The sequence below is a fragment of the Eleutherodactylus coqui genome, chromosome 5 (genome assembly GCF_035609145.1).
Source record: "Eleutherodactylus coqui strain aEleCoq1 chromosome 5, aEleCoq1.hap1, whole genome shotgun sequence".
Classification (NCBI taxonomy): Eukaryota; Metazoa; Chordata; class Amphibia; order Anura; family Eleutherodactylidae; genus Eleutherodactylus; species Eleutherodactylus coqui.
Window position 1 is genome coordinate 225147995 of NC_089841.1, and position 16058 is coordinate 225164052.

At 44.1% G+C, this 16058-nt stretch overlaps 1 protein-coding gene across 3 annotated transcripts in view; it reads right to left on the reverse strand.

Annotated features, from left to right (window-relative positions):
- The window catches only part of FREM1 (FRAS1 related extracellular matrix 1), a 181946-nt gene that overhangs the window by 73822 nt on the left and 92066 nt on the right, over positions 1-16058 (reverse strand). For 2 of the 3 annotated variants that reach the window (XM_066604279.1, XM_066604280.1), the window contains exons 20-24: positions 15707-15929; positions 13342-13486; positions 9025-9166; positions 6336-6531; positions 3375-3639 (exon numbers count right to left, since the gene is read on the reverse strand). In XM_066604279.1, coding sequence (XP_066460376.1) covers positions 3375-3639; positions 6336-6531; positions 9025-9166; positions 13342-13486; positions 15707-15929 — 971 coding nt within the window. Of the gene's footprint in view, positions 1-3374; positions 3640-6335; positions 6532-9024; positions 9189-13341; positions 13487-15706; positions 15930-16058 lie in introns of those variants that run through there. The other variant, XM_066604281.1, reaches the window with a different exon arrangement.

Sequence of the window (16058 nt, forward strand, 5' to 3'; positions counted from 1 at the left end):
GTCATCTGTGCCTCCATACAGCTAATTTTGTCTACACATAAATGGCATCCTTCTAAATTGCAGATACTGCAACACCTAATAGAGGATGAGCCAGAACATAATCATAGAATGGTAGAGTTGGAAGGGACCTCCAGGATCATCGGGTCCAACCCCCTGCTCAATACAGGGTTACTAAATCATCCCAACCTATGTTGGATAGAATTTGCAGAATGGGTAACACAGCAACTTCAGATAATGCCATCATTCACATTGCTTTGGCAGCTGTCTTCCTTTGCACAATATGGGGAGAAAGCTGTCAATCAGAGACAGGAAGGCAAAGGGAGCACACGAGTCGCACAGTGCTTGGCTCATGCTGCAGCCCATATACACTGATTTTATGGACCCTACTGCAAGAAAACAAATCTTGGTCAACATAGACAAATAAAATCTAATATAGTAACAACCAAGATTAAAAGGGATTTTCTGGGATTTAACTATTGATGATCTATCCTCAGGATAGGAAATCAATAGTTGGTCGGTGGGGTTCTACTGCTTGGGATCCCCTCCGATCAGCTGTTTGAAAATGCTGCAGAGCTCAAGTGCTGCAGCCTCTTTTCGGGAATTTGACGTCATGTTTATTGGTCACATGGCATGAAACAGCTCAATCCATTAAAGTGAATGGGATTAACCCTTTCCAATCCACTGTCTGATGTCTTCCTACATTCTGATTGAAGCTTGTACAGCTCCAATGTCAGAAGACGTCCGACAGGGTATTCTTACCATTTATTGCCAGCCACTCCGCTGTCGGAGCCTCTCTGGCACACACACACTGGCTTTAGCCAGCAGATGGCACCGTTGTATAACAGCAAAAAGAGAAAGCCTTTTAGGAAACCCTGAATCCAAAATTGGATTGGAAAGGGTTAAGCTGCAATACTAGGCACAGCCACTATAAAGTGTGTGGTGCTGTGCCTAGTAAGGACTGAAATAATAGCATCGTTCAGCCAATTGAGGTGGATTCCACGTTATGGAACCCCACTGATTAACTATTGATGTGTGAACAGAGGCTTAGCCGGTTATTTTTACCTCTTCTAGTAGGTATACGTAAAGGGGTTGTCACTGAATGAAGTTTTATCACCTATCCACAGGATAGATGATTATACTTGGATGGGAAGGTAGGGGGTGCCTCACCATTGAGACCCACATGGATCCTGCGAACAGGATTCCCATGTCTTTCTCTTCTCCTCACTGCACCCTGGCAGTGAGAAAAAAAGTGGAGCTGCGGCTAAGCATTCACGGTGCTGCTTCATTCATTTTGATGGGGCTGACTCGACTAATTCCTTCAGCCCTACTGAATTTGATTGAGTGCCATTGCACATGCTTGAGCACCACTTCCTTCATTGTGGTATCTTTGGAAACCTTCTTCTGGGAATCACTGCAGGTCTTTTTAGTCGTACCCTAACAATTGGCTAGTTAGCCATATCTTTTGGATACGGTATAATTTCCTATGGTGGGCCAACCCTTTAAGCCACCTCACACATAAGATAAAAGTCAGTCGAAATAGTCAACTTTGACCATTGCAAAAATCTTCTTATTTGTATAGCGCCAACTTATTCCGCAGTGCTTTCAAGTAATTTATTTATTATCCCCCACCAAGCTGAGTACTCATTTTACTGACCTCGGAAGGATGGAAGGCTGAGTCGACCTTGAGACGGCTACCTGAACCATGCGGGGATTAAACTTGCAACCTTCAGGTCGTGAGCGAGAGCTTAGGACTGCATTCTGCATCCTTAACACTCTGCGTCACACTACAGTTTTAAAAGGATATGAGAATAGATCATCATCAATAGTTTAGTGTCGGAAAGTAAGACAATATTGAGTTCCCATATCGGTGGAGTAAATGGATCTGATATTTTATTACACTTATTTAATTTTAATCAATATTGCTCATTGGAGATAACAGCAAGACTTCCCACAAGTCACAAGGAATAATTGCTGAAACAGTTAAACGGTGAGAGTGAAAGACTTTGGTGCTCAGCAGGGGCCACATCTTCTATTGAACATTACAGATCCTCTGCGCTGCCTGCAGCTCCATGGTGATGGAACTGGCTACAGAGGCTGCCATCTGTCATGGAATTTGAAAAGATAAAGAGGGGGAAAAAAAAGCACAGGAGCAGTAAATAGTGCCAATTCAATGCAGAATCAAGCCAGCGTGTCAAAATGGAGGACATTTGCGTCTGTACTTGGCATAGTGCTGCCGGCACCTGATGTCAGGGGTTGCTAATCACTCGTGTCATCTGTCCAAACAAGAAGTGCCACATTCTTCTTCCAGCTCAGAAGCGTCAGACAATACATAGTAATATTTCCGACTAACACAAAGTGCAGTAGTGGAACATAAAATCTGATCGCTCAGACACACAATAATTGATGTTGCCCTTGCCGTTCTGGCCGTCTACCGAATACAGCCAAGGGAGGAGCACCGGGGTTAACAGACATGGGGGTTTCTGCCAGATTTCGAACAGCTAGAAATGTTAATTAAAAGAGTTTTAAAAATTAACACGTCTTTGTTTTAGGGTCCCTAATTATATTTTCAGTTTAAAACAGTCTGGCCATAGCGGCTTTATATCAACGACTTGGACTGGTGACAATCTCCTGTGAGATGACACTGTAACACCAGGTGCAGTCGTCCCACCACCAGATGCAAGGGCTACTGAAGACCTTCATTAGCATTCAGGCTTTATGTGTCCAATTTTTGGTTATTAATTCTTAAAGGATTATTGACACAGGACGGCAAAGCTCAATGTTCCTCTGCGTTTTATATTACAGGCAGCGCACTATTATTTTATGAGTAGATATAAAAGGAAGCGTTGGGCACCGGGAGTTCCTGTCAAGTGATTTTATGAGTGCAGATATTTGGAACAACGAGGGACTGATGAAGAAGTGGCTAATAAGGAACATTGATCCGCCGGTCGAAATGTTAGCAATTCCGGTTGTTTATTTGCAAACTGAAATAGAGAGCGATTAGAACCTGCAACGTGAAGAAGAGGCAGCGGCACAAAACTTTGTTGGGTTCTTCCAAAAACTTTCTACTCCCGAATGTCAAAACTCGGGTGACATTCGGTTAGTTCTTAAAAAGGGGCAATCAAGTAGAATACTTATTTCTATGACTTGGTATCGTATTAAGCATACGTATCAGACCTTAGCAAGCATCAAAGTCTAAGCAGATGACTCGGGAAGCTTCGGGACAAAGATTCAGTTACACTTGACATGCTTCTGCAGTGCCAAGAAAGCCCAGGCTACCTAGTTGTCCCTTGGCACTGGAGAGATTAGGTTAATAAATCATCTGCTAGCTCTGAAAGAAGAGACAGACAGGAGAAGCTTGCCATCCAGACACCTACCTGAATGTATCAGCAGCAGCTGCAGCATTGCCATTGTGGACGTAGCAGACAGTCTGGGCAGCCACATCCATCTGACTGAAGCTTGTTATGGGAATTCCATGATGGTTGACATATTCAATCTGCCCATGCTGAGGCGGTGAGGAGACTACATAGAGCAGCTCTTCTGGCTTGTCTGTGCCATCAGTGGCCAGGAGGACATTAGTGCTTAGGATGACCCTGTCTCCTCTTGACACGTGAAGTGTCTTCACAAATACTGCAATGTCTCCTGGTGATAAACAGCGGGAATCGAGGCACGTGTTGTAAATAAAATAGATTATGATGACTTGGTAAACAGTTTGGCATCACAAATGAACTATAAAGGTCATTTAAAAGTTACTGTGTTTCCCCTGTCTTATATTAATTTTTACCCCAAAAGAGGTACTAGGTCTTATATTCAGGGGGTGTCTTATGGCTGTGAATGGTTCTTCGACTGCTGCTCAGCCAATCAATGAAGCACTGGATGAGCCAATGCTATGGCTGTGATTGGTTCTTCCACCACTGCTCGGCCAACCAATGCAGCGCTGGATAAACCAATCAACAGTCATCGCATTGTAGAGGCGGGATTTATGAATTGGCTGAGCCATGGCCAATCACAGCCATCGCATTGGTTCATCCAGCACTGCATTGATTGGCTGAGCAGCAGTTGAAGAACCAATCACAGTCATTGCTTCCTGGAGGCGGGATTTATGAATTCCGTAACCAGGAAGGGATGTTGTAGAAGCGGTCGAGGACAGCGAGAGAAGCGGTAAGGACCTAGACCAAGACTGCTAGGTAATGTATTTTTTAATGTAGTGTAACTAGGGTTTATTTTCAGGGAAGGGCTTATATTTTAAGCCTTCCTGAAAATTAGACTAGGGCTTATTTTGGCATAGGTCTTATTTTTGGTCGAAACTGAGTATGTAAGGGTGCTTTTAGGCTGGACAATTCTCGCTTGCACAAGAGAACAGACGTAATCGCTCTTGTGCAGTCTGTTTAGACAGCCAGATTCATCGTTGACTCGTTCAACAACTGTCATTCAGTTTTTCACATTTACTATGTGAAACGCTGAATGATCAATATTTAGGCTGCTTTCACACGGGCTTAAAAAAGAAAAAAAAAAAAGAAAAAAAAAAAAAAAAATTGCACGATTTTTTTAGCGATGCAATAGCAGTACAAAAAAACGCTGCATGCTGAATATTGCCGTGTTTTTCGGCAATTCGCGATGTTTTGTAGCCCATGTTACCCTATGGAGCCTCCTTGTTTATCGCATTGCATAGCACGTACTTGCGCCTTTTGTGCGATGCGATACATTTTTAACAGTAGAAACTCCTATTAACTTTCTTGTGATAAAACCGCGGGTAGCAGAAACGCGATGCAACATTTTTTCCCAAGAAGAAAGCATCACTGATGCTACAAAATCGTGTGTACAAAGCTGCGCTATCACAGCGGTTTTGTAGCAGCTATAATCCTGTCACCTGTGTGAAAAAGGCCTTAAACGGACTGAAAAGCGAATGAACCAACAATGATTCTCTCACATTGGCATCTGTAAGGTCAGGATGAGATGGGTGTGCTCTCATTTATCAAAGGTACCCATGACTGTTTAAAGAAGTTACCCGGGATTTTAAAATTGATTACCTATCCGTAGATTAGGCCATCAGTATTAACCCTTTGCAATCCAATTTTGGATTCAGATTTTCCTAGGTGGCTTTCTCTTTCTGCCATTGTACAATGGTGCCATCTGCTGGCTAGAGCCAGTACTGCAGTATGGGAAATGCTGGAGAAGCCCCCCGACAATAGAGCAGCCAGTAATCTACAGTAAGAATACCCTGCCGGACATCTTCCCACATCAGAGCTGTACAGCCTTTAATCAGAATGTCTTTAGACGTCAGACAGTGGATTGGAAAGGGTTAAATTGGTGGAGGCCTGACTCTTGGCACTACCATAGATCAGCTGTGAAAGAGGCTACGGTGTTTCCATTCGCTGTTTACGGGCACAGTTTTGTACTTTTTAGTAGTGTTTGCACCTTGTATCCAAGCTCACTACAGCTTCATCCCACTCAAGTAAATGGATCACAGAAAAAGCAAAAGGTGCCCAAACCTACTGATACCAAATCAAGGGGCCGGTATAGACACCACATCCTATGGTATGCAGACAGACAAATTGCTATATAGAGGGGTTGTTTATCAGTATATTGCACCTGGGCATTGCTCCTCCATATAGTAATTTGGCTGTCTGCATGCTGGCCTTTGATTTTGTATCAGTACACCAGTCAGTATGGTCAGTTAAGTAAATGGGACTAAAACTGCAATACCAAGTATGACCACTACTCAAAATACTGTTCTGCTTGGTAAACAACTCAGGGATACTGCGCTTACAGCAGATTGGTGGGGTTGCTGAGAATAGGACCCCCACCAATTTAATATTGGTGACTTACTGCAAAACTTCCAATACTGTTGGAACTTGGTCACAAGTCGTAGGGGAAGTTGAACAAGGAAGAAAAGTCGAAGAAGCCAATACTGGTTAGTTACAGATTTTGTTGTTTAGCCACATTGATTTTAATATGGCTGACAGGAAGAAGTGTGTCAGGTCTTAAGCTGAAGGCGTTTTACAGCATTTTTACACCATTTTTAACGCACCCTATACATTTCAGTGGGCGAATGATTTTTTGTCCTTCCCATAGAAATGTATGGGGTCTGAATTGCTGCTCCTCACAAGCTGCTCGTCAGGGTGGACATGCGGGTGAAGAGCATCGAAGACTGAAGACTCCCCTATTAGTGGTCAGTGGGCTGCCAGTGGTGCGGCCACCAGCAATCTAGCAGTTATCACCTGTCCTCATCAAGGTTTATCTTCTGCCTATTGCTTAACTACAGAACAACTTGAGTTTTCTTGAGGAGCTCGCTGGTGGAACAACCTCGAATGATGTCATACAAGTGTCCAACTTACCCTTCTCCATATCTTTAACTATGATGTGAAACTGTATCTCAGGGGATCTGTTCCTGCCATCCCACAGATGGAAAGTAAAGCTGTCGTCATTTTTGGAACCAAGTCTTCCCCTGTGGACATATCGGACTCGATTCATATCGATGTCTCCTTGGCTGCACTTCATGCCGGTATCGAAGTTCATCCAGTTTTCTTGTACCTTTCAGTAGAAGAAATGTTCATTTGAATATCTTCAGTAATTACACTTAAAAGAAAGCTGAAATCTTCAAGTGTATTGAAAATGTCGGAATATCTATGCCGCACGTGCCAAGGAAGGCCAGTTGTACAAGAGCGGACTGCAAAAAAAAAGAGCATGCTGTTTTATGGGGGGTTTTTGCATGACTAAAATGTGTAGGAAAATCCGCAAACGCTGGGCTTTAGTCACTTTATATTGCACGTGCAAATTTGGTGTGGGCAAACACATATGTGTTATTTTAATGGGTTTATTCACATGCGCATATTTTCCTGCACATTTTGGTTGCACGAGAAAGAATAGAAAGCAGCATGCTCTATTTTCCTCTATTTGCGCACCAAAACTCCCCATAGAAGTCAATGTAGATGTGCAAATGTGCATGCAAATGCATATGCCTTGAGCGGCATGGGTGTCAAACTCATTTTCATGGAGGGCCACATCAACCTTACGGCTGCCTTTATAGGGCGAATTGTAATTGTATAGTAAGGGCTCGTTCACATGGGTATATTTGTGCAGCATATTACATGCGCAAGATTTGCATACGTAATACGCTGTGAATAGAATCCATTGATTTCAATGGGTTCGCACACATGAGCGTATTTTTTCATGCGATGTGCGATCGTATTACTGACCACAATAGGCCAGTGAAGTGAATTGGCGGGTGCAAATATGCAGTGAATACGAAGGAAACCTGCATACTTACAGCGTATTTGCACACCATGTCGATGAGCCTGTCTGCGTTCTTTTTTGCTTGCCCAAATATACAGCCTATTTTTGCACATGAAAACGCATCAGAGCGGTCGAAAAACGTGAGCATAAGAGATTTTTGGTTGTGCAAATATGCAGAATATCCCATGTGAATAAACCCTAATAGTGACCCCCATTGTAGCCACAGTAGTAATACTGGTAATGACCGTTATAGTGGCTGCAGCAGTAACAGTGCTTTGATAATGGCCCCATTAGTAATAGTTATCCCCACAGTGGTCCTAATAGTGATAGGGATGCCCATAGTGGCTCCATTTGTGATAGTGACCCCCATAGTGGCTCCAGTAGTAATAGTGGCCCCTCATAGTTGTCCCAGTAGTAATAGTGACCCCCACAGTGGTTCCAGTAATAATAGTGACCCCTATTGTGGTCCCAGTAGTAATAGTAACCCCCATTGTGGTCCCAGTAGTAATAATGAACCTGAGAGTGCCCCAGTAGTAATAGTGACACCATAGTGATCCCAGTAGTAATAGTGACCCTGAGAGTGCCCCAGTAGTAATAGTGCCCCCCCATAGGGGTTCCAGTAGTAATAGAGACCCCAACCAGTGGCCCCAGTAGTAATAGTGACACCCATAGTGGTCCCAGTAGTAATAGTGACCCTGAGAGTGGCCTCAGTAGTAATAGTGACCCCCAATAGTGGTCCCAGTAGTAATAGTGACCCTGAGAGTGCCCCAGTAGTAATAGTGACCCCCCATAGTGGCCCCAGTAGGAATAGTGACTCCAACCAGTGGCCCAAGTAGTAATAGTGACCCCCATTGTGGTCCCAGTAGTAATAGTGACCCTGAGAGTGGCCTCAGTAGTAATAGTGACCCCCATAGTAGTCCCAGGAATGCTGCCTGGCCATAGGCCAATAGCAACCCCCTAGTGGCCTCTAGCTGGGCCACATCCCTACAGGCTTTACACTCTTCCCCCCGATCTGCAGTCCAGTCCAGCAAGGCAGTGCAGAGTTTATACCCACTGACCTCTCACCTCAGTGCAGACGTCAGTGTTCAGGAGAGGTCAGCGGTCACAGACTATGCACTGTGCCGGACCAGAGCTGCAGGCGTGAGTAGAATTCCTTTAAGGGCTCCCACACACTTGCGTTTTTTTAATGCTGCGTTAACGATGCCTTTTTTTTATGTGAATGTCAACGGGACTTTCTAATGTTAAAAACACATCGCACAAAAATCGCAAAGCCCAAACTTACAATGCGTTTATAACATTAGAAAGTCCCGTTGACATTCACGTAAAAAAAACAACGCAAGTGTGTGGGAGCCCTAATAAAAAGGCTCTCCAGGCAGCACCCACTAGGATACACTGGGTACATAGCGTAAGCACTGCTCCGACCCCTGTGTAGTGGCTGGCACTCGTAATTGCTGGTGCAGCTCTCATTAAAATCAATGGGAGCTGCTCTCGTAATTCCATGCTCGGGTTCCATTAATTTCAATGAGCGCTGCGCCTGCAATTACCAGCGCTTCCCCCCCGACCCTGGTGTATCCCGGTGGACGCTGCCTGGATAACCCCTTTAAAGGTTTAATGCTCAGCTGGCGGGCCACATAGAATGAGCCGGTGTGCCGGGTCCAGCCCGCGGGTCTTGTGTTTGGCATATGTGCTCTATATATGCAGTTATTTCAGTACTTCCTATACCCTCCCATTGAGAACACGGGTCCATTTTTCTGTTCCAGTTGGAAGAAACATATTAGGAAGAATACAAACCTTCATTTGAAGTTCTCCTTGGCCTGGAGTTCTGTCAATTATATAGTAAATGTCATCTCGGGGAGTATCCTTATCTTCAGCGGACAGCACGGCACTTGAAATAATGTAATGCTCACCCATGCTCAGCACAGCTTCACAGCGCCTTACAAGAAAGTATTAACACACTGATTCAATTAAGATTGTTCCAAGGAGGCCGCGGACGTCTCTACAACTTGTGTCCCTCCATTCGATAATACAATTATTACAGGCTGACGTTATTTATTGTGTGGGTATGAAAGAGAAAATCAACTTGATTTTGCGCGAGTTTCGTGTGTCTCGCAACGCATTAATCTCACCCGAGTTTCGCATTCGTCTGCACGCAGCCTTAAACATCATAACGGATGTGCTTTACACCAATATTTTGTGCTAAAAATGGCATACGTACATTGTTAGGCCGGCGTCACACTGGCGTATGCAAAGTTTGCGTGCGGATGAGTGCAGGGTTTTTGTGGGACGAACTATGTTTTTTGCGTGTGCATTAGTGTATTTTACTGTACATTGTTCTGCGAGCGAGGCATTTGCGCGCAGCCAAAAAAACACGCAACAATTTAAATGGCTAATTAGCTTAATGAGCTCCAGATGCGTTCTTTTTCCTGCGCAATTACGCAGCGTTTCACGCATCTCCTAGTATATTTAGCGTGCATTTGTGCATCCCCATTAACTTCTATGGGGACTTGAAAATAGAGCATGCTGGTGCGTTTTGTTTTTTTCGCGCATGCAAAATGTGCAGGAAAAAATATGCGCAGGTGACTAAATCCATTGCAGCTAATGAGTTCTATCCTCTACGTATTATGTATGCAAATTTTGTGTGCGCAAATACCCCCATTTTTTCTAGACCTTTTACAAAACCACAATAGAAGGTGCAAAAAGTACATAACGCACAAGACATGTAGCATTCGCCATGTACTCCACGTTTTTGGTGCAAATTTCTAGTCCTGCACTAAAACAAGACTTGTCGCACATAATGTGGTAATAAGACCAGCGGATACAGACATTTCTTTACTTTTGTGCTTGCAAGTATAATAGAGGTGTAGTGACCCAGACCAATGGGGCCCCTCCATAACTGTATGCATGCATTTGTCTATGTAATGTCAGTGTCTTCTTTGTTGCATTAATGAGGTGTATTGCATAGCTGCAGCACTGAAAGAGTTAACTGTCTGGTATGTGAGATGACTGTCTGGAAAACGTATCTGTTTGTTTGTCATGTGACCTTGTGATATATATGTGGATGCAAGGTGCATGAGAGAAGAGTTAAGGGGAGTTCAGAGTTCCATTCTGGGCTTGCAGGAGAGAGGAGTTCTGTTCTGGGGAGTTCTGCAAGAGGACCACGCAGGCACCTTCAGCCTGTGTGGCCCAGAATGGAGGAGGCCGAAAGGAGTCCCCAGTCTGCCCTGGGCTTGCTGTACTCAGGAGATGTGAAAGTACCCCTTCAATGCTAAGAGAGTGAGAGAATGAGCACCTACAATGCAGCACACCCCTTTTGCCAAACATGAGTGTTGACCGGTAGAGGGTGTAAGAGAAGAGAGAATGTTGCCCGGACTAGGACCCACAGATAACAAGGACTGTGGTTTCTCCTGTTCACCCGGGACCAGGACCCACAGATAACAAGGACTGCCGGGACCAGGACCCACAGATAACAGGACTGTGGTTTCTCCTGTTCACCAGTGAATCCTCCCTGTCACACCACTTTGAAGTTTGCACTGTGTTTTCCTGCTGGCGTGTATTTGAAAGTTGTGCCAAGTAAACGAGCTTCACCGACCATTCACGGTTTGGCTCAGAAAGTTAACTACCTGTGTGTGGACTCTTAATTACCAACACCTGGATTCACCGCAGAGGATGGAACGGTGGCGTCACGTGTGACACAAAGGACTAAGATAATACCTCATTGGGTTCCCCTGTTTAATAACCCACCCTTGGCCCTTTGGACGTGTCACTGGATACCCTCTGGGCAGGAGCCACTGTGACAAGGCCCAAACTCTACCACGCTGTCTCCTAGGCTGGGGTGCGCTCCTCAGACACTGCACAGGGAATATCGACTCCCAATACAATTTCCGAAGCCTTGATCCTGGATTACTGGCCTTCATTATTACATGTCTGTATTCACACCGGTATGACTGTCCTATACATTAATGTTTGCACTGCATTCTTATCTGTAAACTATAGTCTATGAGGAGCTACTGATCACTTCTGACAACACAACTCAATATTGTGCAGACATTTGTATCTTGAGATGATGGGGTGTGTTAGTATGATAGCTAGTGATGAGCGAGCATTGCCCTTAGCGAGTATCTGCCCGCTCGAGAGAAAAGGTTCGGCTGCCGGCGGCGGGCAGGGAGTGGCGGAAGAGAGCGGGGAGGAATGGAGGGGAGATCTCTCTCTCCCTCTCGCTCCCTCCTGCTCACTGCCGCAACTCACCTGTCACCCGCGTCGGCACCCGAACCTTCTCTGCCGAGCGGGGAGATACTCGCTAAGGACAATGCTCGATCGAGTAATTGTCCTTAGCGAGTATGCTCGCTCATCTTTAATGATAGCCAATTTGATAACTAGCAAAAGTGCAAATCACTTTATTTGCCTAAAATGACATTTTTTGTGCCAAAAATCCCTCTAAAGTATGGGCGCCTCTATTAGCCTATTTGCTCCAATGATACAATAAAACTCCATTTCTGTGCAGTTTTGCCCATAATGTACGAAAACAAAGCATTTTATTACATTAGTCCTATGTAATATGCTCCCATTTTTTGCTCTCAGATTTTTTAGTCCTTCTGGGACAGGGGGCTTGTCTGGGGAGGTAATAGGTCCTAAATTTAATATTGAAGACCTGTAATCTTTGGGGCTCGCTACAAAAATACCGCAGATGAAGAAATGTTATAGAAAGCTGCAAACTGAAGGGTCAGTAAATACAATTTGCCCACAATTATGATGAAGCGCTCAGCTATCTCCAACAGTCCCATAGAGACGAATGCAGCACATGCATGACCACCGCTCCATTCATAGGTGGGGACTTGGGACCCCCATTGTCATGATTGGTGGGGAACCCAGCCATCAGACACTTGTGTGGATAGGCAATAGTGGGACAACCGCTTTGCGTAGCAGAGTACTATTGTTAAACTCTTAGGCCGACTTCACATGGGGCGCTAGCAATATGCAGAGAATAGAACCCATTGACTCAAATGGGTTATTTCATATTTTCAGATTTTACGTTCACATTTTGGTTGACCCTCATGCATTAGGGTCCGTTTACAGCAAACGATTTCTCGTGTGAACGAGTGATGATGTAAGAGTTCGCCCCCATTCAGCCTGCTTATACAGCAGATACATCATCGGCTCGTACAAACGAGAAATCGTTCATTCGTTCATTCACTGTATAAGTGCCCGAGGACGACTGAACGATCGGTAATTAAGCTGAACGACTAGTGAACAATAAACGAATAGTGAACAATTTATTCTTCGTTGTTCATTCATTGGCTGCGTTTACAAATAAGTAGACAATATTTCTCGTCTGTCATTCATTGCGTCTTCTATGTGGACATAGAGATCAGTTTTCTGCAACACATCCCAGCCTGCACGTAGGAATTGGATCATGATGTAAAACCAATCATCACATATGGGATCAGGAACCCCCCAACCCACCCCCCAAAGGTATGTTTTAGGCCTGGTGGCTCTCAAGTGAGAACTATGGTTACTCAGGTAAGACTCACAATTAGTCCTCATGCACATGGCACGAACCACAGAGGTATCTGCCTACAAATCCACAATGCATCCACGGATGCATTGCGGAACGCTCATTTCCATAGAGATCAATGGAACCTGTCCGCGCGGAATCCGTGGTAAAATGGAGCATGCTGCGATTTCTTTTCCGCACACGGAATACGCAAATCAAATCCGCATGTGTGATTGGAGCTGAGGAAGCTCCATGCTTTCCTAGGGGCGACTAGTACAGCGAATCTCCCGTGCGGGTGCCGTCCGCGGATTCCGCAAATCAAATCCACCCGTGTGCATGAAGCCTTAAAGATGGAGCATACAAAGAGGGAAAACTAGTGCTAAATGCCATACAGAAGTTATATAATAGTCAACAATCGTGCTGTAGCTCATGGACACACATGGTAGCATATTCTAAAAAGCCTTAGTATAAAGATGTTGTGTGTGAATGTACATTATACTCTATGGAGAATAACATGTGGTCAACAAGAACCGGTACCAATATTTTAATCAGCCTAGAATAGTTTTTTCTGCCCCCTGTAGGCATGTGCCTAATCTGTCTATAGCCCATACACTTACTTTGTAAGCACAGGTTTTTCATCATTGACTCCAATAACGGTAACAAAAATTGTTCTCTCCACTTCATGTTGTCCGTCTGACAACTGGATTGTGAATCTGTCAGCCAAGTTTTCAGAGTCATCGTGCACATAGGCCAACTTCATACCTGTCAACACAAACATAAGCCTATCCGTGACTTTATACAGATTTATGTGGACACTGATGGGTAACTTCTCAGTAAAGCTAAGCTGGTCATGCAAGTAAATACAGAGAAACCTAAGAGGCAATTCTCTGCAGAAACACTCTTAGAAGTTGTCATCAGTAATATAATAAGGGAGTCCAGGGGTATATGCAGGACTTTCTGAAGGGTAGGTTAGACGGGTTCTCCAGGATTTTTACTATTGAAGACTGACAGGGCACTGAGCAAGAAATACCTCACTTGTTGGAGTCGCCTGGCAAGCGATTATATTGGCCCATTTCGAGCCATTTAATTCATGCTTGATAAAGTGGTCTTCCGCACCCGAAACGCGTTGCCAGCCTATATACTCTTTTTATTCATGTGTTTTGTCTTTATCATCTTTTTGTGTATTTGTTTACATTTTAATTAGAGATGAGCGAGCGTACTCGCTAAGGCAAACTACTCGAGCGAGTAGTGCCTTATGCGAGTACCTGCCCGCTCGTCTCAAAAGATTCAGGTGCCGGCGGGGAAGAGCGGTGAGCTGCGAGAGTGAGCAGGAAGAGAGAGTGAGAGAGAGATCTCCTCCCCCCGTTCTTCTCCGTTCTCCTCCGCCGCTCCCTGCCCCCACGCCAGCACCCTAATCTTTTGAGACGAGCGGGCAGGTACTCGAATAAAGCACTACTCGCTCGAGTAGTTTGCCTTAGTGAGTACGCTCGCTCATCTCTAATTTTAACCTATATTATATATACTACTAATCAATTAATTAAATGCTTTGGGGTGATCTCTAATCTGCCAACCTGGATTAGGGGGACCCGGTGGCATTTAAGTGCCCCTCTGTGAAGTTCCATCTTTTTATTGTACCTTCAAGCACATTTAGCAGCTCAGGAAAACTTTTCTTCCACTTTGTGATTATTATATTTTCTGTGATCGAGGTTGATTGGCCCTGGGTATTTCCTCTCCCTGCTATCTAACACCTGATTGTGATGACTATTGAAGGCTAATTTGGACCATAGGTGTGGAGACCTGTCATCTGACGGACCGCACGCCAGGTGAGTCCAATTACACATTATTTTACTTCATTGTATATCTATAAAAATCCCTCCTTGGAGCGCAGAGCCTACTTCATATACTTCTATGTAAGCACAGGAGCTGCAGTGGGACAGCAGCCTGTGGGATGGCTGTTTGGCGCTTATCTGTATGTGTAGAGGGACCTTAGCTAGGGCGGATTGATAAGACATAAGGAGGAGATGTCAAGGGGCACAGCTTAACAAACATATTGTTTGTCACTGTTAGGCTATCTAGTAAGCCTGAGAGGAACAAACAATTTGGTGTTAAGACCAATTTACACGCAATATCGCTCAAAATTCGTTCAAACGACCGCAAATGAGCGATAATCGTTGCATATAAACACTACCATTATGCACTTTTAGCCTGAACAATGGTTTTAAGGTGAACTTAAAATACATCAGTCAACAGCAGAGAGATAAAGTATCTCTCAACAGACCGTATCCTGTGTTCTCAGCAGGAGTTGGATGTTACATTAAATTCTGCCAGCAGCCTCCAGGAGAACAATGCAGCTGTGCACAGAGCGCAGCCCACATGCTATGCTCTGCAAACAGCTCCTGGAGGCCCATTTACATGCAAATGAAGGTGATAAAGTGTTAATGGACATTAGTGTCCATTAACACTTTATGCAAAATGATGGCTAAAACTTTCAATGTTTCAATCATTTGAAAGATTATCTTTGCATGTAAATGGGCTTTTAGACTCTACACTTGACTGTGGCTCTACCTTGTTCCCCTCAGATTTCATCATCCTAACCTAGATGCCTTCTAGGACGAATTTCTTACGGGCTACATGAACAACAGTCGTGTTTTCTTTATAACTCTTCTAGGGGGGAAATCAGGAAGTCTGTGTAAGAGCTTCTCAGATGGAACAATAGTGGACATTAAACAAGAAAGAAAAGACTTCTGCAGAGGTAAGGGGGTTGTTTTCACCGCATTACGGCCCCTTAAATGCACTTCTGAGGCAATTTACTCCACAAACCCCACTACAACTGTGGGCAGTAGAACTTGTTGCGATATGTCAAGTACTTACTTTATAACAGTATCTCAAAAATCTTCTAATTTACCGAACATAACAGTTTTTCTCTGCAAAAATAACCTCTCTACTGTATCTATCTATCTTACATAGTTATTACTAACATACCATTTCTGAGATGCTCCATTGTGAAATCATATACCATGGGAACTGTGTTATTTTTGTGGCTTTTAAGAAATCCTTTCATTTGATCTATTCCAAAACGTTCTTCAACAATTAACCCATGCCGAGGATGTGCTGTAACCATAAATGATAAGTGATTCTGGGGGACATCCATGTCTGACACATCAATTACTGAAGGGCTAAGTTCTCTCATTTGGCCCTCTTCCACCTAAAAAGTGTATAAAGAAAGAAATTCCGAATAAGCCTCATGAACATAGAGCACAAAACAAGAGTTACACTGTTTCTAAAATTCAAATTGAACTTTTATTGTGTGTCTGTAACACGTACTAGTGAAGCA